At 41.0% G+C, this 23,025-nt stretch overlaps 1 protein-coding gene across 1 annotated transcript in view; it reads left to right on the forward strand.

Moving 5' to 3' along the window:
• Positions 1 to 23,025, forward strand: part of FAM81A (family with sequence similarity 81 member A) — a 78,820-nt gene that overhangs the window by 15,709 nt on the left and 40,086 nt on the right. Inside the window, exons 2-3 of the mRNA XM_032342704.1 lie at positions 3,439 to 3,535; positions 4,764 to 5,037. Coding sequence (XP_032198595.1) covers positions 3,516 to 3,535; positions 4,764 to 5,037 — 294 coding nt within the window. The 5' untranslated portion in view covers positions 3,439 to 3,515. The remainder of the gene's footprint in view (positions 1 to 3,438; positions 3,536 to 4,763; positions 5,038 to 23,025) is intronic.

Here is a 23,025-nt window from a genome sequence, read left to right on the forward strand (position 1 = left end):
TATAAAAATCTAATGAGAATCCTCATAATCACAATCAATTATTTTGGTTTAGATAAGAGCATTTTCCTTTACTCTTTTGTGAACTCCCAAACTCTATTGATATTGGACGTTGTGGTTTTTACTTTTTTACATTTCTTTCAGCTCTTCTCTCCTTGCTTTGCTTACCTGTCCCTTCCTCTAATTTTCCCAAGTTTTTTAAACTCATAAGCTGGGGATTAATATTAAATCAGCAAAACACAGCAGAGTCAGACCAGTAGATAGTCTAGATCTGCCTAATAATGTTATAGTACCACTTGTAGTTCTAGAGCTCAGATTTATAATAGTGCAGGAACGGATAACCACAGGCAGGTCGGCCAGAATTGACAATGGGAAGATCTGGAAATGATCTTTGAGAAGTTATTTAACCCAGTGACTTATTTATTTTAATCCTTATTTCTTTGTAATATAGGTCCCATTGTCTGATAAAGAATCACAACCAACCAAGCAAGCTCACCAACAAATTCCCACCACATTTCTTTTTTTTTTTTAATTTTTTATTTTTTATAAACATATATTTTTATCCCCAGGGGTACAGGTCTGTGAATCGCCAGGTTTACACACTTCACAGCACTCACCAAAGCACATACCCTCCCCAATGTCCATAACCCCACCCCCCTTCTCCCAACCCCCATACCCGCAGCAACCCTGTTTGTTTTGTGAGATTAAGAGTCACTTATGGTTTGTCTCCCTCCCAATCCCATCTTGTTTCATTTATTCTTCTCCTACCCACTTAAGCCCCCATGTTGCATCACCACTTCCTCATATCAGGGAGATCATATGATAGTTGTCTTTCTCTGCTTGACTTATTTCGCTAAGCATGATATGCTCTAGTTCCATCCATGTTGTCTCAAATGGCAAGATTTCATTTCTTTTGATGGCTGCATAGTATTCCATTGTGTATATATACCACATCTTCTTTATCCATTCATCTGTTGATGGACATCTAGGTTCTTTCCATAGTTTGGCTACTGTGGACATTGCTGCTATATCCCACCACATTTCTTGAAGAGGGCACCAGTTCTGAACAGACCACAGTGTATGTTGTGACCTCATGCCATGTGACATTTCCTGTCCTAGAGAGTGCATAGTGCTTTGTAATAGGTTTGTAACTGAAAAGCAATCTCAGCCAGAGTGGTAGATAGACTCGTTTTCCAGCAAGTTGATGTGGCTGGGCTTCTTTAGCTCAGGCAGGAAAATTCCAGAAGGATGAAATGACCTTCAGAGAAGGGGGTTCCAAAAGTGTCCATTCTTTTACAAATATTATATTGAGTGGCTGTTCGGGTGCAGTCTCAGTAAAGAACTATACTTTTTAACTAAACACTCTTCTAATGCCTTCATTGCTCCAGTTTCTGATACTGGGATGTAAGTCACGCTCCCGTTAACAGACACGTATGAAGAGTTCTAGGTCAGCTCTGTGTCCATTAAGATTTGAAATATGCCCTGAAGGAGCATATAGTTCAGTAAGGGAGACAGACTATTAAATAGCTAAAAATAATAGAGTGTAATAGGTAGTATAAAAACATACCGAGTAAAGTGCTGAAGAAATACAAATGAGGGAGCTATTTTATTGAACTGAAGGGCAGAGGGGCCTTAAGGGATGAATAGGAGTTTTCTCGGGAGGCAGGGAGAAGAGTGTTTCCCAGAGAGCTCACAGACAAAGGTGTGAAGGCAGAAGAGTTCATGACATCTTCAAGGACAGTGGTGGGGTGGAGTGGCAATGGGGAGGGTTAGCATTGGCTAGAGTGGCACCGCGTGCGGTTGAAGAATGGGTTAGGCCAGAGTGTGCTGAGAGCATAGAAGGTAGATGTGATGGTGGAGTCTTCAGGAAAGAAGGTGTAGAACAATCTCTCTATTCTGTACTTTGGGGAATCCTACTCATTTTCATTAGTTCCTCTCCTCCTAGCTCTCTTTCCTACCCAGGGGAAAGTAAGGCCTCTCCTTTTTCCCTCCCTGTGTGTTTTTGTTCATAGCCATTTATCCCATTGCTTTATGGTTGGCTTAGATATCTCTCTTTCTCTGTAGGCTGTGAAGTCCCTGAGGGGTCCGGATTTTGTTGTATATATTTAGGTTACTCAGCTGCATCATAGATGCCAGATAAATGTTTCTTAGATTGGGCTATTCCATAGATTAATATCTCAACTAAGGTACATTACAAATTTAAAATGGTAAAGATTCTATGATTCTAAATCTTAACATTTCCACATTGGCCTGATTTCATGTAGTCTTAATGACAGAGATGATTATCTTAAGAGCTGAAGATCTCCTTTGGCATCATAACTTGTTTGGCATGAATCACTTTTTTTCTTAAATGTAATTTGTTTGAATTCAAAGTTCTTTGTCTAGGAAAATGAAATGTTCACATTTTGAAACTCTAAAAATAAGACACTGGAAGAGTTGATGCCAAAACAATGGTTTCAATCAGAAATGCTCTCTGAATCCAGCATCTAAATGAGAACTAATTACTGAATCAGATCACAGTTACTAGGCATTCATTGTTTTAAGGCAATTAACAGCAGTATTGAGAAACCTAAGTAACAAAATATTTTAAAAACTCTCCAGTTTTGCTCAAATTTCTAATGTGTTAGGATGGCCAAATGTTCCTTACAGGCAAGATATAATATGAATGATAATATCTTATTAAAAAAAAGTTTTAAGGAATATCAATCACATTCTCTTCATAGATAGATAGGCTCCTCCAAATTAGATACAATTGATGATGTATTTTTTGATTTATGATTAATTTAGAAGTAAGTGCTCTCTTAATTTGCTATGGAATTTGATAAAGTTGTTGCGATCAGATTTACTAAGGTAGTTTCCTGCCTGACATGATTGAATAAAGCCTTTAAAGAAACTGTCTTGTGGGCGCCTGGGTGACTCAATTGGGTAAGCAACTAACTGCCTTCAGCTCCAGTCGTGATTCCAGAGTCCTGGGATCGAGTCCCTCATCGAACTCCCACTCCATGGCGAGTCTGCTTCTCCCTCTGACCTTCTCCTCACTCATGCTCTCTCTCACTCTCTCTCTCTCAAATAAATAAATAAAATCTTAAAAAAAAAAAAAAAAGGAAAGAAACTATCATTTGTGTAAAAGTGGTTTCTCAAGCTTAAAATGCAGTTACGGGGCGGGAGGGTAGGAAGTTTCAAGAAAATCTGCTTAACAGTCCCCAGTGATCTATCTAGCAAGGCTTGGCAGTATTAATTTTGATTTTGCTTGATTCTTTTCTCCCTATTTGGAACATTTACTGTTCATTTCATGTATAGGACATAAGACATTTAATAATATAACGGATCGGTGTGTCAGCATAATTTACAATCCACTTAGTGACTTAATAATAAGGTTTAGATGTCATTTCAATTCCAGATATAAACTGTTAAATAATTTAATGATTATTTTTTCAACAGATGTAAATTATTAAAAAGAAAATGGCCCAACGGAACACTGCATTTCCTTCTCTCATCACTGAGGAAAGGTATAATATATGGAAAATATGCATCTAAGGTATACTTTTCCTTTCCACCAATCCCATGAGGGCTGCTAGTGGGTGTGATGGTTATTATAAATGAAATTTTGTGGCTGTTACATTACCCAGGGATGATTTTGTTCAAGGGCAAGAGAAGTACAGTTGCATCCCTCTCCAGCATCCAATTTGTAGGATCTGCTCAGTGACAGTGAGAAGTGGAGACTTCATAATAACCTTACAGTACAGCTGTACTTCTGCTCCCTAGGAAAATGCAACTCTGGAGCCTTGAGGGCTAATGTCCCACCAACCCTTTTAAATCAGAAGTTGCAGATTGAGGGTCCATAGACCAGAATTGGCTCATGGAAGTACACTGTTTGGCCTGCATTGTCTTAAATACTTTTTAAATGACTCATTAACATTTGAAAATCAGGTGATTTCACATACAAGTCTGAATTTCCAGCTTTTTAAAAAAAATATGACATAATCTGAAAAAATAGACCTGCATTCCCAGATGGTCACTTGTGGATGGAGGAAAATTGTAGCTGCCTTTAGTGGAGGAGTGCCCTTTCTGGGGTCTTCTAAGTCCCCACCATGTGATGGGCATGATTCATTTAGGTCACCTGCCTGACCCTTGTAGGCATTCAGAGTTCGTTATTATGTTAAAGAACTGCTGTAGGGGAATGGGGGAGGAGGGCATGTCAGGAGACTTTGTGAATATGCTTGATCTTTATAGATTTTTTTAAAAAAGATTTATTTATTTTAGAGAGAGAGAGAGAGAGCATGCGCATGTGTGAGCAGGAAGTGGGGAGGGAAGGGGCGGGACCGGGGTGGAGAGAAAGAGAAAGAAGCAGGCTCCCTACTCAGTGGGGAGCCAAACGCGGGGCTTGATCTCAGGACTCTGAGATCATGACCTGAGCTGAAATCAAGAGTTGAGACGCTTAACCAACTGAGCGACCCAGGCGTCCTGATAAGCTTGGTCTCCATAGCTTGGATTGGAATTGGGCACATGTCAGCATGCCCAATTCCACCAGCCTCTTGCTTTTGGAGGTCATCAAGCCTGCTACCCGCACGGTTAAGACTCTGAGTATGATTGTTTCAAGATGCCCGGCTCACCAAGAAAACTTGTGGCAGAAACCCTGCCGCAAGCCCCATTTAGCTTGTAGGGCGAGAGAATTTGCATTTACTTCTCTGGGCAGTCTTGAATCTGGCTTTTTGAAAATGACTTTTTCCCAGTGAACAATCTTGCAATGTGGCTCCCTTCCACAGGCGAGTTAGAACCATGCCCCGACACAGCCAGTCCCTGACCATGGCACCCTACTCATCTGTAAGCCTCGTGGAACAACTGGAAGATAGGATCCTCTGTCACGAGAAGACAACCGCAGCCCTTGTGGAGCACGCCTTCCGGATTAAGGACGACATTGTTAGCAGTTTGCAGAAAATGCAGAACAAAGGGGGCGGCGACCGCTTGGCCAGGCTCTTCCTGGAGGAGCACATCAGAAACATAACTGCCATTGTGAAGCAGCTCAATCGGGATATTGAGGTGAGTGAGGTGTGGGAAAGTCAGGGTGGCTGCCTGCCTTCTGCCGGGACCTGCTCCTCCCCGCGTGGGGGCCTGGGGTCAGCAAGTCGACTTCCTGCCGCCCAGGCAAGTAATACGTTCAGACCAGAGCTTTCTGTCTGTGTGTTCTAGTGATCACCAAGGAAACAACTTGAGCAAATATCCTAATTAAATTTATTTCAGTATTTGATAGCAGTTACTGTCAGTGTTATTTATGTTTAATCTAAATTTACCTTGCTGACTATTAAATCACTTTGTTTTGTTTGGCTCTCAATAGAGAGAGAGAAGATCCAGTCAAATAGTTTCTCCGTGAAACCCTTCGTATCATTGAAGACAGCTATTAAGTCAATTACTAAGTCAGCCTTTGCTGCTTCAGATTAAATGTTTCTAGGCCATAATGATTATACATAATATGGTTTATTACTCAAACAATTTTGGGATTTGATTTGCTTCTCAGACTTTCCTTTTATTGCTTTATTTATGTTTTTTCTCTGAAATGAGCCCAGTAAAAGGCCAATATGGTCAAAATTTTTAAGATATCTAAATGTACTGCTGTTTTTTGAACAGTCACAGGGACCACACAGTTTTTTTCAGGAGCTTAAGATCATTTAGGCTCTGAACACTGGTAATGTCCTTCACCTGTAATTTTTAAATATATAAGGAAGAGGAATGTGGAGAACCTTTGATTCAAGTCAGAGAGATTGTATCTGAGTTATGCTTCCTGAAATTTTCAGCATCAGATTGTGTTTATTTACTTTTAATGGCTCTATTGAGGTATGAGTTATAAGGCACAAAAATCCACCCAGTGTAAGTATACAATTTAGTATTTTTAGAAAATTTATAGAATTGTGCAACCATCAATATGATTCAGTCATAGAACATTTCCATCACCCCCAATATTTGTATAGATCTGTATTCAGTCAATCCCCACTTCTCCCCAGGGCCCAGGCAACCACTCATCTGCTTTCTGTCTCTAATTGTGTCTTTTCTGGACATTCCGTATAAATGGAGTCTTATAACATGGAGTCTTTTGCAACTGGCTTTTTTCACCTAGTATAACATTTATGAAGTTCAGCCATGTTTTAGCCTGTATCAGTGGAGATGAACCTCCGAGATATGACAGGTTTGGCTCCAGATCACCATGATAAAGCAAATATTGCAATACAACAAGTCAAATGAATGTTTTGGTTTCCCAGTGCATATAAACATTATGTTTATACTATACTGTGCTATACTGTAACTGCAATCCATAAAGCGTACAGAAGCATTATGTCAAGAAAATGCACACACCTAAATTTAAAAACACTTTATTGGGGAGCCTGGGTGGCTCAGTTGGTTAAGCATCTGCCTCAGGCTCAGTCATGATCTCAGGGTCCTAAGATCGAGACCCACGTTGGGCTCCCTGCTCAGCTCATCCCTCTCTCTCTCCCTCCTTATGCGCTCTCTTTCTCTCTCTCTCACAGATAAACAATCTTAAAAAACAAAAACCACTTTATTGTTGTTGAAAAAAAAAATTAAAATAAATAAATAAAAAAAATACTTTATTGCTAAAAACTGGTAACCATCATCTGATCTTCCAGTGAGTCATAATCATTTTGCTGCTGGAGGGTCTTGCCTCGAGGTGGATGGCTACTGACTGATTGGGGTGGGGGTTTTTGAAGTTGGGGTGGCTGTGGCAAGTTCTTAAAAATAAGACAGTGATGGGGCACCTGGGTGGCTCAGTGGGTTAAAGCCTCTGCCTTTGGCTCAGGTCATGATCCCAGGGTCCTGGGATTGAGCCCCGCACTGGGCTCTCTGCTTGGCAAGGAGCCTCCTTCCCCCTCTCTCTGCCTACTTGTGATCTCTGTCTGTCAAATAAATAAATAAATAAATCTAAAAAAAAAATAAGACAGTGATAGAGTTTGCTGCATTGATTGGTTCTCGTTTCATGAATAGTTTCTCCATACACACGATGGTGTTGATACTATTTTACCCACAGTGAAACTTCTTTCTAAAGTTTTATCCATTAGGTTTATGTAATATTCTAAATGTTTTGTTGTCGTTTCAAGAGTCTTCACAGCATCTTTACTAAGAGTAGATGCCATCTCAAGAAACCACTTTCTTTGCACTTCCATAAGAAGCAGCTCTTCATGCTTTGTCATGAGACAGCAGCAACTCAGTCTCCTCTGCAGGCTCCACTTCTAATTCCAGTTCTCTTGCTGTTTCTACCACATCTGCAGTTACTTCCTCCCCTGAAGTCCTGAACCCCTCAAAGTCATCCATGGGGGTTGCAATCAACTTCTTCCAAACTCCTGCTAATGTTGATATTCTGACCTCTTCCCATAAACACAAATGTCCTTAACAGCATGTAGAACGGGGAACCCTTCCCAGAGGGACTTCCAGAAGGCATCACTCTTCATGGTAGCTCTAGTCCTGTGAAATGTGTTTCTCAAATAATATGACTTGAAAGTTAAATGTGCTTCTTGATCCGTGGCTGCAGAATGGGTATTGTGTGAGCAGGCGTGAAAACAACACTAATCTCATGGTCTGTCCCCTTCAGAACTCTTGAGTGACCAGGTGCACTGTTCATGAGCAGCAAGCTTTGGAAAGGGATCTTTTTTCCTGAGCAGCAGATCTCAACAATGGGTTCAAAATACTCAATAAACCATGTTGTAAAAGGGTGTGCTGTCATCCAGGCTTTGTTCCACTGACAGAGAGCACAGGCAGAGTAGGTTAGCACAATTCTTAAGGGCCCTAGGATTTTCAGAACGGTCAATGAGCCCTGGCTTCAACCGCAGGTCACCAGCTCTCTTAGCTCCTAACAAGACAGTCAGCCTGTCCATTGAAGCCTTGAAGCCAGGCATTGACTTTTCCTGTCCTAGATGGCATCTTCTTCCAATGGAAGCTGTTTCATTTATACTGAAAATCTGTTGCTTTAGTGTAACCACCTCCATTCATCATCTTAACTAGATCCTTCTGCATAACTGGGTATAGCCTCTGTATCAGCAGTGTTGCTTCTTTGCATTTTGTATTACGGAAACAGCTTCCTTCCTTAAACCTCATGAATCAGGGGCTCCTGGGTCGCTCAGTGGGTTAAAGCCTCTGCCTTTGGCTCGGGTTGTGATCTCAGGGTCCTGGAATCGAGCCCTGCACTGGGCTCTCTGCCCGGCAGGGAGCCTGCGTCCCCACCCTCTCTCTCTGCCTGCCTCTCTGCCTAGTTGTGATCTCTGTCTGTCAAATAAACAAATAAAATCTTTAAAAAAAAAAAACAAAACCAACAAAAACCTCATGAACCAGTCTCTGCTAGCTTCAGATTTTTCTTCAGCAGCATCCTCACTTCTCAGCCTTCACAGATTTAAAGAGAGTTAGGGCCTTGCTCTGGATTAGGCTTTGGTTTACGGGAGTGCTGTGGCTGATTTGATCTTCTGTCCAGACCACTAAAACTTTCTCTGTATCAGCGACAAGTCTGTTTGTCTTTCTTACCATTTGTGCATTCACTGGAGTAGCCCTTGTAATTTCCTTCAAAAACTTTTCCTTTGTGTTCACGACTTGGTTAACTGTTTGACCCAGGAGACCTAGCTTTTAGCCCGTCTTGGCTTTCAGCATGCCTTCCTTACCGAGCTTAATCATTTCTAGCTTTTGATTTAAAAGGAGAGACGTGTGGGACACCTGGGTAGCATGGTTGGTTAAGTGCCTGACTCGTGGTTTGGGTTCAAGTCCTGGTCTCATGGTTATGAGATCCAGCCCCGCACTGGGCTCCACACTCATTGTGGAGTCTGCTTAGGATTCTCTCTCCATCTCCTTCTGCCCCCCTGGCCCCCACTCATGCTCGCTCGCTCTCTATCTTGCAAATAAATAAATTTAAAAGAAAATAAAAAATGGAGTGAGACATGTGCGACTCTTCCTTTTACTTGAACACTTCGTGGCCATTGCAGGGTTATTCGCTGGACTAATTTCAGTACTGTCATGTCTCAGGGAACAGGGGAGCCCGAGGAGAGGGAGAGAGATGGAGGAATGGCTGGTTGGTGGAGCGGTCAGAGCACACACACGTTTAATGATTAAGTTCACTATCTTACATGAGTGCAGTTTGTGGGGTGCCAAAAATCACAGATCACCATAACAAATACAGTAATAATGAGAAAGTTTGAAATATTGTGAGAATTACCAGAATGTGACGTAGAAACATGAAGTGAACAAATGCTGTTAGAAAAATGGCAGAGGGCGCCTGGGTGGCTCAGTGGGTTAAGCCTCTGCCTTCGGCTCAGGTCATGATCCCAGGGTCCTGGGATCGAGCCCCGAGTTGGGCTCTCTGCTCAGCAGGGAGCCTGCTTCCCCCCCCATCTCTCTGACTGCTTCTCTGCCTACTTGTGATCTCTGCCTGTCCAATAAATAAATAAAATCTTCTAAAAAATAAAAAAAATAAAAGAAAAATGGCAGAGATCTTAATGCTTAATGCAGGGTGCCACAGATCTGCCGTTTGTAAAAAAAAAAAAAAAAAAATAGTATCTGGGAAGCACAGTAAATTAAGGTGTGCCTGTAGCTTATCTCTTGTTTCTTTCTGAGAAATATCCTGTTGTGTGGCTATACCACATCTTGCGTATCTGTTCATTAATTGATGGACACCTGGATTGTCTCCAGGTCTTAACTATTACAAGTAAAGCTGCTATAAATGAACACTTGTGTACAAGCCTGGGTGGACATGTTTTCATTTCTCTTGGGCAAATTGCTAGGAGTGGAATTCCTGGGTCATAAAGTAAACTTTGTTTGGGGCTCCTGGGTGGCTCCATCTTTGGGCATCTGCCCTCGGCTCAGGTCATGATCTCAGGGTCCTGGGATTGAGCCCCACATCAGGCTCCCTGCTCAGTGGGAAGCCTGCTTCTCTCTCTTTCTCTCCTCCTGCTTGTGTTCCCTCTCTTGTGTCTCTTTCTGTCAAATAAATAAATAAAATCTTAAAAGAATAAATAAACAATATTTTAAAAAGTAAGCTTATGTTTAACCTTTTTTTTTAAGATTTTATTTATTTATTTGACACAGAGAGGGAGAGAACACAAGCAGGGGGAGTGGCAGGGGGAGAGGGAGAAGCAGGCTTTCCCCTGAGCAGGGAGCCTGATGTGTGGTTCGATCCGAGGACCCTGAGATCACGACCTGAGCAAAAGGCAGATGCTCAATACATTGAGCCACCCAGGCGCCCTGTTTATGTTTAATTTTTTAACATAGCCAAATAATTTTCTAAAGTGGCTATACACAGTTTACAATCCTATCAGCAATGTATGAGATTTCTTGTTTGTCCACATCCTTATCAACATTGGGTATTCTGTCTCTCGGATTACAGTCATTCCAGCCGCTGTGCAATGGTATTTCACTATAGTTTAATTTGTGTCTCCCCAGTGACTAAAGATGCTGAGCACCTTTTCATGTACGTAGTGGTCATTTGCATATCTGCTTTGGTGAAATGTCTACCCAGTCTTCTGCCCATTTTTAAAAATTATTTTTTAAATCGTGGTGAGATATTTACCATTTTAGCCATTAAGTATACAATTGTGTACAACCATCGCCACAAGCCACTTCCTGAACTTTTTAATCATCCGAAACAGAAACAGTGTCCCACTAAACAATAACGCCCCATTCCACACCATAACTCCCCATCCCACACCTGTCTCAGAGTAGAACCTTGGTTCTACTTTCTTTCTACTTTCTGTCTCTATGAATTTGCCTATCTTAGGTATGTCAAACATTTGGAATCACACAGTATTTGTTCTTTTGTGTTTGGGTTATTTCAGTTAGCTTAATGTTGTAGCATGTATCAGAACCTATTTTTAAATTAGGTTATTTGTCATATTACTGAGTTGTAAAAGTTCTTAAGATAGGCTAGATATAAATCCCTTATCATATATGTGATTTGCAAGTACTTTCTCCTATTCTGTGGCTTGTATTTTCATTTTCCTAATGGTGTCTTTTGAAGTACATTTTTTTATTTTAATAAAGTCCAGCTTACCAGTTTTTTCTTTTATGGTTTTTACTTTTCGTGTTGTGTCTTAAGAACTGTTTGCTTAACCCATGATCAAAGATTTTTTCCTATGTGTTCTTCTGAAGTATTAGTTTTAGTTCTTACTTTTAGGTCTGTGATCTCTTTTGAGTTCATCTTCATGTAAAAAGTGAAGTAAAGGTCTAAGTTAACTTTCCCCCCATATAGATGCCCAAGGAGAAGTTTCCCATTTGTCCCTTTGTCGAAAATCAATTGACCATAAAATATAAGGGTTTCTTTCTAGATCCCGTTGATCTGTATTGTTTTCCTATCCCAATACCACACTGCTTTAATTCATTTCTACCTTTATAGTACATTTTGAAATCAGGTACTGTAGGCCTTCCACTTTGTTTTCCTTTTCAGAATTGTTTTGGCTTTTCTAGGGCATTTGCATTTTTCATATAAATTTTAGGATCGGCTTGTTTTCTATAGAAAAGCTTACTGGAAATTTTTTTATGATTATATAATTACTTTAATTATTATATAATTATGAAAAATTTAAGTGTGGAAGAGTTCTTTGAGACAAACTGATGAAAGTAAATCTCTTTCTAAGTTGCAAGCGTATTGAGATTTTGATAGAAATTGCTTTGAATGTATAAACCAATTTGGGGAGAATTGCTGTCTTCACCAGATTAAGTCATTAATCATTGCAGAGAACCAACTCTGTTTTATTCATTTTTTCTCTTGCTTTTTCGTTTTCTGTTTCATTGATTTCAGGTGCCTCCTTAGCGCAGTAGGCAGCGCGTCAGTCTCATTGATTTCACCTCCATATGATGTCCTTTTTTCCTGCTTGCTTTTATTTAGTTTGTTTTTCTTTTTCTTGTTTCTTAAGGTGGAAGCTTAGGTAATTGGTTTGAGATCTTTGGTCTCTTCTGATAATGGTATTTAAGGCTATACCGTATCCTCTAAGCACTGCTTTAGTTGCTTCCCATGAATTTTGGTATATTGTATTTTTGTTTTTATTCGGTTGAAAATATTTTTGTGACTTTATTTTTGGCTTGTGTGTTATTTATAAGTCTGTTGTTTAATTTCCAGAGGTTGGGATTTCCCAAAACTTATTTCTATTTTGGGGCTCTAATTTAATTCCATGTAGGTGGAGAACATACTTTTTATATACTTTTTGATCTCCTAAGTTTATTGACTCTTCAATTATTTAAGTCTCCAGCTTAAATTATCTTTATTATAATTTTATTTATAATTATTTAATTATCCAGCTGTTGAATTATCTTTTTCTACTTTTAATTCTGTTAGTTTTTGCTTCAAGCATTTTAAGGTTCTGTTTTTCAGTACATATACATTCAAAATGATATATTGGCCTTTTCATCATTATGAAATGTCTCTCTTTCAGGGCACCTGGGTGGCTCAGTCGGTTAAACATCTGTTTTTGGCTCAGGTCATGATCCCAGAATCCTGGGATAGAGCCCTGCATCTCTCTCAGTCCTTCCCTTGTGTGCGTGCGCTCTCTCTCTCTCACAAATAAATAAAATAAAATGTCTTTCTTTATAGTATATATATATAGTATATTTCTTTATATATAGTAATATTTCTTATCTTAAATTCAATTTTGTCTGATATTAATATAGCTATCCCAACTCTTTGATGGCTACTGTGTGGATAGTTAAATTTTTATTTATTTATTTATTTTTGGGTGGTAATTCTCACTTAGCTTATACCTAAGTGAGGTTCTGGTGTACCACATGGTTACCAACTTTCACTGTTCATTGAGATTCTCACATACCTTTACAAAGACAGGATTTCACTGGAAATTGTACCCTAATTAAAATACATGTCTTCAGGGTTCTAAAATGTGTATGTATCTTATGATGTGTAAAGAAAAGATTTATGTGTTTGTTATTCAGGGGATGTAGTGGATCTTTATTGTTTTGATGACTGATAGTATCGATTCCAATTTCTTTTCTTTCCTGTCTTTCTTTTTCTTCTTGTTTCTTTCTTTCTCTTTTTCTTTTTTTTAAGAGAAGGGGAGAGGGAAGGGGAGGGGCAGAGGGAGAGGAAGAGAGAGAATCTTAAGCAGGCTCCATGCCCAGCTCAGAGCCCGACGTGGTGCTCCATCTCATGACCCTGAGATCATGACCTGAGCTGAAGTCAAGAGTCATTTACTCAACTAACTGAGCCATTCAGGTGCTCCTCCAATCTCTTTCAGTTACAAAAACTTGTGTTCCTTTTGGTGTTTACCTTTCTTTCATTGGTTACAGATTGGGTAGCTATTCATCAGGTGCCATATCACCTTTTTAGCTGAGAGGATTGGAACACATAAATGATTCCAGAGCACTGAGACTCTCACTCCCTGGAACCTGAAACCTGAGCTGAGCGATCCGAGGAGTGGGAATGCTTGGAGCATCTTCCCTGCAGCCCCTGTGCCTACAGGACACTGGCCAGTGTTCCTGCCGCCCGAACTCTAGGGAACACCTTTTACGTCCCTTTCGGTCTGCATCCCCAGCTGCCCTGTCAGTCATGTGCCTCCCTCCCTGAATCGTTCCAGTAAGTTCCATCTTTTCCTCTTAGCGCAGAGTCAGGTTTCCATTGCCTGCAACCAAAGAACTCAAGTGATATCAGAAGAGTGTAGGAATTTTAAAAGATCACTGTAGATAATATACATGTTTTTGGAAGGTGGTGTTGGTGTTTAGAGTGATCTTTCCAGTTTTCTTTTTGTGTGCTAAAGCAGTTTTATCCCAGAGGCTGAATGACTTGCCATCCCCAAGTTGGCATCTTTACTAGATTGAGGAACCCTAACTTAAGGATTTCAATTTTGGAAAGGGGTAGAGATATATTAGGGGGCTAATATTCTTGCTGTACCCAAGTCTAGAGAGGGAGACAGATCAAAACAGTTGGGGATAAATCATGATTCTCACATTCCCATCCCCTTAACCAATGGCAAAGAAGTGTTTCATAAACAAATACAAACACCCCTATGTCTCATGTCAGAAAATACTGTGACCTCTCCATCCTTTCCATGCCCCACTTTTCCCTGGAGGTACTCAGCTAACTTCCCTTTGCTCATGTAGGTGGCGGGCAGACTGGAGACTGCAGCCATACTATTCTGGCAGTACTGTTCTTAGATAAAAGCATAGAATGTAACTGCGCCCTTAGAAAATCCAGGACTTGGGGTGCCTGGGTGGCTCAGTGGGTTAAGCCTCTGCCTTCAACTCAGGTCATGATCTCAGGGTCCTGGGATCGAGCCTCACATCAGGCTCTCTGCTCAGCAGGAAGCCTGCTTCCTCCTCTCTCTCTCTGCCTGACTCTCCACCTAGTTGTGATCTCTGTCAAATAAATAAATAAAATCTCTAAAAAAAAGGAAAGAAAATTTGGGACTTGGGGCACCGGGCTAACTCATTCAGTGGAGCATGTGACTCTTGATCTTGGGGTTGTGAGTTCAAGCCTCATGTTGGGCATAGAGCTTACTTAAAAAAATAAATTTAAAAACTTAAAAAAAAAAAAAAGGAGGAAAAAAAATCCTAAGAAAACCCTGGCCTTAATTTTTGCTGTCATCATAAAAGGTGATAGTGCTTTGGCTGCAACTATGGGGCTGGGGAATAATTTCCTCTTTGGTAGATGCTATGTACTAATCCAGTGATCAGAACCATATAATCTCCAAGCTCAGTGGAGCCCTAAATGCTATTTAATAGTTTTTTTTTTTTTTTTCATTACAGGAAGGCCTCCCTGCCAGCTCCTCCTTTGCCTTGAATTCCCTTTCCCTTAAGGTATCCTGAGCACCCAGCACTTGCTGCTGTTACCACAGCATTTACCGAATAGGACTGGCATTGTTTCTTTACTAGTCTGTTTGCCCAGTAGCTTGTTAACTCCTCAGAAAGAAAGAAACCTTGTCTGATTCATCTGTGCATTGTCCAGCACAGTGTTTGGAGCAAAATGCCATGAATGCTTATTAAGTGAATAAATACCCAATTCATAGTGAAGCTAGTTGCAGATATGCTGGTAGCAGAAAGAGAAGGAGAGACCCTGAGGTCATCTTTACAGACTGCAGCCTTCTCATATAAGACATCCAAGGCCCAGGGAAGTGAAAGGACTTGTCTGAGATAACAAGGTCAGGCAGTAGCAGTGCTGAGACTAAACCCAGATTGTTAAAATCCAAAAATGTGCTGCTTTTCTTTTCTACTTTGCCTCTTGGAAGCTCTTCTAGAACTCTGATCTTAGGTGGCCAACTCTCAAATGTTACAGGGAGATTTTCAGCCATTCTTTGCTTTCTAAGTATCTTTGTCCCTTCAGGAAGAATTTCTTCATGAAAATAGATCATTCTAGCTTTAGTTCTCACTGAGTTCTCTCCTGCCCCAGCATTCCTTTGATGCAAGTTCATTAAACTGCTCCATTTTAATTATTAGCAAACATCGCTACGAATCCAGTTGTCAGTCCTGTAGGCTTTTGCTAATTATTTTTCTTAAGGTGTGTTTTTAAAATGTGATTTTTGAGCACTTTCCAATGTAGTGAGTTTTAAAGTTATTTCAATTCTGCTGTTTTCCCATCTGAAACACGTTGTATGTAATGATTATTCTTGCCGGAGCCAGACAGCACTCTTTTCCATTTACATATATTTTTGGATTTGTGGTTTGCAAATGAAAAGATGATTTCCGTTTTAGAGAGGAAAAACTGAGTAAAATCTGATTCTGATAAAAATGTACTTTGCATGTATGAGCATTTACTTTTTATAACTGGTAATAACTATATATCATTATAAAGTAACAGAAGGAAGTTTGGAAATTTAATAGACTCCAGTATGAAACACTAATTATATGGTTTTACATATATTATGAGCCTAAGCATGTTTACCCAAACATAACTAAAATTAGGAGGCTTGATGAGATATCAGAACTGCCACATTGTAGCCAAAATTTGTTAAAGTAAAACCGTGGTGTAGATTGAAATTTAAAAAGTACTAAAAGGAAGTCTTTATGTATAAGTAGTATAAAATTCGGATGGTGGGTATTATGCAAAGGCAATATTTGCATATTTAAAGAAAAGAGGTGTGAAGATATTCAAACAGTATTTAAATGATGTGAGAGGTGTATTTTTGTCTGTAGATTCTTTTTTTTTTTTTTTTCAAGATTTTATTTATTTATTTGACAGAGACCACTAGTAGGCAGAGAGGCAGGCAGAAAGAGAGAGAGGAGGAAGCAGGCTCCCCACGGAGCAGAGAGTCAAACATGGGGCTCGATCCCAGGACCCTGGGATCATGACCTGAGCTGAAGGCAGAGCTTTAACCCACTGAGCCACCCAGGTGCCCCTCTTTTTTTTTTTTTTTTTTTTTAAGTAGACTCTGTGCCCAATGTGGGACTTGAACACACAACCCCAAGATCAAGAGTCACATGCCTTACTGAGTCACTGGGTGCCCCTTGTCTTTAAGTTCCTTTTTTTCTTTTCAAGATTTAAAAATTTATTTTAGAGTGAGTGAGTGAGAGAGAGAGAGATAAAGAGAAGGAACATGGGAGGAGGGGCAAAGGGAGAGTGACAGAGACTCTCAGGCAGAGTCCCCGCTGAGCATAATGCCCAATGTGGGGCTGGATCCCTGATGTGGGGCTGGATCCCAGGACCCTGAGATCATGACCGGAGCCCAGATCAAGAGTCAGATGCTTACTGGACTGAGCCACCTAAGTGCCCCCTTGTCTTTAGATTCTTAATGAATTTCTCCAGTGAATTGCCTGATTTGAAAATTATTCTTATTACTGGTTTACATTTGTTTTTCAGTTCAATAAATAAAGTTTTACTGGGTATTTGTTTTGTTAAAATCTGTCCCTGTAGATGATTTTGTATCACAAAACTAAAGCTGTAGCCATCTCCAGATTCCTAATAGAGCTCTTCAGATTGAGATATCTTAATACTGTATCTTGGTGAACTTACCTTGATAAGTCTTCCTGATTTTCTGTTATGTAGCTCTAATCACAGCACACAGGAAGAAAAGTAAAGTGTCTTGTCCAACCACAGACTGTGTGATCCTCAAGAGCTAGAACTGAATCTTCATTTTTCTATTGTCTAGCGCATAGTAGGAGCTCAAAAGATGTTTCATAATCAAAGGTTCTGGGGATCCTGGCCCTTCCAAAACCCTATAGTTATTGCCCTTATTTGGTCAGCAGAGTCCAGTGTCAAAACAGATGACTCTTGTGTGCTAGTACACAGTAGGTGCTTGATAAATGTCAAATGAAAGAATCTATTTTTTTTTTTTTAAGATTTTATTTATTTATTTGACAGAGAGAAATCACAAGTAGTCGGAGAGACAGGCAGAGAGAGAGAGGGAAGCAGGCTCCCCGCTGAGCAGAGAGCCCGATGCGGGACTCGATCCCAGGACCCTGAGATCATGACCTGAGCTGAAGGCAGCGGCTCAACCCACTGAGCCACCCAGGCACCCCAAGAATCTATTGTTTTAATGCATCCCCACCCATTGTCTCCACTGGCAGTTTGCCTTATGATGTGGAGTATGTTATCAATTATTTATTCCTTGGAAACATTCCACAGATAATTGTCATCATTATAAATTTAGAAGAAGTAATGTGGTCAACTATGAATTATACATGTCTAGATTATCCATACTGTCTTTAATTTAAGCTTTTCTCAATCTCCGGAGGCTGACTCCTGATAAGCAGTCCATGGCTCTTTTGTTGGTGGTAAGCTTCCCCTTCAATGCCACTTGGGTGGCTTGGGAAGTGGTTGAGACCCCCATGTCTGCTGAAGGTTTTCACTGTCTTTAGACTTTGGGGAACCAGGCTGTGCTCCCTTGCTGGTTGAAATCAGCAGACATACTCCTGGTTTCCATGTGCTTAGGCTTCATTGTGTGTCTGGCTTGGGGTGGCTTTGACCTAGTGAGGTTATGGGGAACTGTGTCAAGCCCTCACCTATTGATTTGACTGCACATACTTTGTTAGTTTAGTAATTTGCAGGTGGACCTTATCAGCATGTCACAGCAGAGGTGTAGACAGTCATGTTAATGGGTAGTTGGATGCACAGATGGGAGCTTGGTTCAGTGTGCACCTGACACTGTCAGCAGAGAGTCTAGCCTGCCAGACTTCATATGTTTTGGCTAAACAGGGAATTTCAGCCTGCAGCTGTGTTTTTGTCCCATTGGAACAGGTTTATCAGCAGAGGGATTTTCATGTTATCATCTGTATTAGTCAGGGTTCCCCAGAGAAACAGAACCAATGGCTTGTTTACTTATTTATTATTAGGTATTGGCTCACATGGTTATGGAGGCTGAGAAGTCCTACCATCTGCCATCTGCAAGCTGGAGACCCAAGATAACCGATGGTATAGTCCTGAGGCCTGCGAGCCAGAGAGCTGATAGTGCAGACTTGAGTCCAAGTCTGAAGTCCTGAGCACGAAAGTGCTAAGGGCAGAAGATGGATTTCTCTGCTCAGGCAGAATAGGAATGCCCCCTTCCTCCTCCTTTCTCTTCTATCATGGCTCTCAAAGGACTGGATCTGAGCGTCCCTTGGCTTGGTCAACTTGACATATGATTAATCATCCCACTATCAAAAATCGTTTTGTTTTAAGTCTACCCACTGGATTTGGCTTGTGATGTGACTTGACACTAGGGGGAGAAGACAGTGAATTGAATGCAGTTTGAGTATTTGTTCAGTTCTGCTGATAGAGGTTTTTCAGTGTTAATAAAAAAAATTGGTGTTCCGCTGTGTGCCTTTGCCACGAATACATTTGAGCTTGTCCGAGTCAATCTTTGAGGACCTAATCACCTCTGGGCACTGGCTAAATATAATCTCTAAGACTTGAATGTGGAAGACCAAGTCCTAGAACACAGAGCTAAGTTAATCGATCTCTGTTGGGAGCCAGGCGTTGTTAGGAGCACTGGGGCTCTGGTAGTGACTAGACAGGCAAGGCCCTGCTCTCAGGCCTGCTGCACATTCTAGTAGTAGGGTTTACAGCCAGTAAACACTAAGTAACCAAGGTAATTTCAGCCTCAGTCCGGTGCTCTGGTAAGATAATGTAGAGGAGAGTGTTTGTGGGGCTCTTTCAGGAAGAGGGTGGGTTAGGCAACGTGTGAACTGAGATTTAAGTCATGGAAGGGGCCAGCCAAGCCTAGGTGGCGGGGTGGCGGGGAAGAGACACACAGGGCAGAGAACATTCCAGAGAGAGGAAGCTGCATATACCAAGGCCATAAGCAGAAAGAAACTTGGCATATTTGCTGAGCAGAAAAAGGACCAATGGGATTGGAGTGCCATGGAATGAGTGAGGCAGGTGGGTGGGGTGTGTGGGAATAGGACCAGATCTTTAGCCTTAGAAGTTATGATGGGGAGTTTGGAGTTTGGAAATGGGGAGCCATTATTTAATTTTAAGCAAATGAACTTAATTCAAACACTTGGTGCTGGGGAAACATTAGTGAATGAAACAGATAAAACCCCTTGCCCTCCTGTTGCTTACAGACTGATTTATGTTTCAAAAAGATCACTTTCTGGGACACCTGGGTGGTTCAGTCGGTTGAGCTGCTGCCTTCAGCTTGGGTCATGATCCCGGGATCCTGGGATCGAGTCCCACATTGGGCTCCTTGCTCAGTGGGGAGCCTGCTATTCCCTCTGCCTCTGCCTGCCACTCTGCCTGCTTGTGCACTCTCTCTTACTCTGACAAATAAATAAATAAATAAAAACCTTAAAAAAAAAAAAAGATCACTCTGGCTACTGCATGGAGAAGGGGTTACGGGGGGGGGCACCTGGGTGGCTCAGTGGGCTAAAGCCTCTGCCTTCAGCTCAGGTCATGATCCCAGGGTCCTCGGATCAAGCCCCACATTGGACTCTCTGCTCAGTGGGGGGCATGCTTCCTCCTCTCTTGCTGCCTGCCTCTTTGTCTACTTGTGATCTCTCTCTGTCAGATAAATAAATAAAATCTTTAAAAAAAAAAAAAAGAAGGGGTTATGGGGAGCAAGAATGGAGGCAGGGAGATGGGTTGGGGCTGCCATGGCAGGAGAGGGCCAAGGTGTTTAGGAGGAGGGGAGTCACAGTAGAGATGGGGAGAAGTGGGTGGGTTCTGGATCTGTTTTGGAGGTAGACCTGACAGGACTTCTGGTACATAGGAGGCAGAGAGACTTTGTTTAGGATGTGGCAAATTTTAGGGACCCCTCCCTTGTATGTCCACATGGAAATGCCCAGAACACAGTTTGATGTGAAGCTGGAGCTCTGTGAAGTTTTAAGTCCTGTTGTGAAGATGAAAAGGCATGTAGAGGATACTGTCTTAGGAGGCTGGCCCTGTTGTAGCTGGGCCTTTCTCTGGGTGATACTGGACTTACACTTTCTTTTCCAAGTCCTCACAAACCTGGGAAGAGTTGGAGGAGAAACAAGCAGAGCTGTTTCTTTCCAGGCCATTCCTAGGCAATATTAGCTTCTCCAGGTGGGCGAGGGGCTGGGGGTGGGCCTGGATCGATATCACTTTTGGATAGACAGTGAGGTGTAGTGCGGCGGCACTCATAGGGGAGTGCCATTTCCTATTGTCTTTGCGAAGGGAGATTTTGTAAAGATAGGTCATATCTTAGAATAAATAAATGAAGACTTGGGAATCACTTTTTCCAAGTGTCTTTTTACTCTGTGAAACATTACTGTGTGGTTTTATTCTATGGGCTTATCACTCTACAGTCTGCTGTTGCCCCACTGAGCTCCCTCCCTGAAGGCAGGCCTGGGGCACAGCACATGATGGACACGCGAAAAATAGTCTCTTGGGACACCTGAGTGGTTCAGTTGGTTAAACGTCTGCCTCTGGCTCAGGTCATGATGCCCCAGTCCTGGGATTGAGCCACACATCTCTCTCCTTACTCAGTAACAGGCTTGCTTCTCCCTTTCCCTCTGCCTGCTGCTCCCCCTGCTTGTGCCCTCTCTCGCTATCTCTCTCTCTCTGTCAAATAAATAAATAAAATCTTAAAAAAAATTCTCTTGAGTTGGACTGACAATAATGCAATGTCCATGATAGAGTAGGAATGTAACCTTTTTAAAGTAAATGCATCACTTTGATACATTGTTCCAAAATGACATATTAGGGAACATTACTGGCTGTAGAGAGGGTTTGTTTTTCCAAGGCTTCATCAGAGAATTCTCTGATACCTTCTGTTTTTACGTAACTTTTCAGTAACATGAATATTGCATTAAGTTTTGATGTGATTCTTTTCCATATTATTCAAAGAAAGCACTTCTAATACAATATCTTATTCATCTGCTTAGGGATTGTGAAAGTTAAATGGGCTTTTCTTATTTTTAAGTATTAAAACACACACACACACACACACACACACACACACACACACACACTTTTTTGCTGGTTATGGAAACAATGTAAGGCCTTTGTGGAAAATATAAAAAAAGAGGAAGCAAACATAGTCCCCCTTTAGAGAATAGCAACACGTTAATATTCTGTTATTTTATGTATCTTATATACTGCTGGAATTGTGCTGTATATTTATTTTTATATTATTACCCTTTAATATATTTAATTTATTTTTTAAAATTTATTTAATTAATTTATAATATTACCCTTTCTTTTTGTTTGATATTAAGTTGTACACATTTTCTCTTATTTTTAAACATTTTCCATGAATTTCTTGTGTAATAATATATAGATACCTTAGAAAATACTAGGTATATCTTACTAAGAAGATAGCTTTGTGTATCCATTTTTGTCAGCTTTGTTATTATTTCCTTTAAGATTAATTTCAGGAGCTAGAGTCCCTGGATCAAACATAATGAACATTGTGCATCTGTTTGGATGGATGATGTCCTAGAAAGATGTATCGGGAAGGGCCAACTGTACATTTTTAATCTTGACATACATTTTAGTATTATAAATTAAAAATATTTACTTTTTTAACAAAAGAGAAACGATATGATTTTTTAAGTCTTAATTTTCAGTTGATTTTATTAGAAGAAGTTTAAGTTCACAGCAAAATTGAGCAGAAAGCACAGATTTCCCATAGACCCCCTGTCCCCACACTTGCAGAGTGTCCCCCATTATCAGCACACTACAGTGGTGAATTATCAATCGCAGTATGACTTTTATTTTCTGTTTCTTTGTTTACTAGAAAGATCGAACCTTTTAAAACCTGTGTTAAGGGGCACCTGGGTGGCTCAGTGGATTAAGCCGCTGCCTTCGGCTCAGGTCATGATCTCAGTGTCCTGGGATCGAGCCCCGCATCGGGCTCTTTGCTCAGCGGGAGCCTGCTTCTCTCTCTCTCTCTCTCTGCCTGACTCTCCGCCTACTTGTGATTTCTCTGTCAAATAAATAAATAAAAATCTTTAAAAAAAAAATAAAAAAAAAAATAATAAAACCTGTGTTAATTATTTTTAACACCGTTTTGTGGGTTGCTGTTCATCTTATTTGCTTAGTGATTTCTTGATTGAGAGACAACTCAGACGAAGTAAGATTGGTTATAGCCTTTGCCATTTTTCCTTTCAAGATTTTGTTTATTTATTTGTCAGAGATATAGAGAAGACAAGTAGGCAGAGCAGCAGGCAGAGGGAGAGGGAGAAGCAGTCTCTCCGCTGAGCAGGGAGCCCGATGTGCTCGATCTCAGGACTCTGGGATTATGACCACAGCCAAAGGCAGGCCCTTAACCAACTAAGCCACCCAGGCATCCCAGTTTTGTCATTTCTATGGCATCTCATGCAGCGTTCCTCCAGGGGTCTGTGGGCCTGAACTTCTGCCTTTCTGGGCCCACACCCTAGCTTTGGCTCTCTGGCAGTTGGGCCCAGGGGATTTGTGTATTTAAAAAGCCACCTGGGGATTCTTTTTTTTTTTTTTTTTTAAGATTTTACTTATTTATTTGACAGACAGAGATCACAAGTAGGCAGAGAGGCAGATGGGGGAGTGAGGGGGTAAGCAGGCTCAGTGCTGAGCAGAGAGCCCGACGTGGGGCTCGATCCCAGAACCCTGGGATCATGACCCAAGCCGAAGGCAGAGGCTTTAACCCACTGAGCCAACCAGGTGCCCTGCCACCTGGGGATTCTTATGCGCCCTAA

This window comes from Mustela erminea, chromosome 5 (genome assembly GCF_009829155.1).
Source record: "Mustela erminea isolate mMusErm1 chromosome 5, mMusErm1.Pri, whole genome shotgun sequence".
In the NCBI taxonomy this organism is placed as follows: Eukaryota; Metazoa; Chordata; class Mammalia; order Carnivora; family Mustelidae; genus Mustela; species Mustela erminea.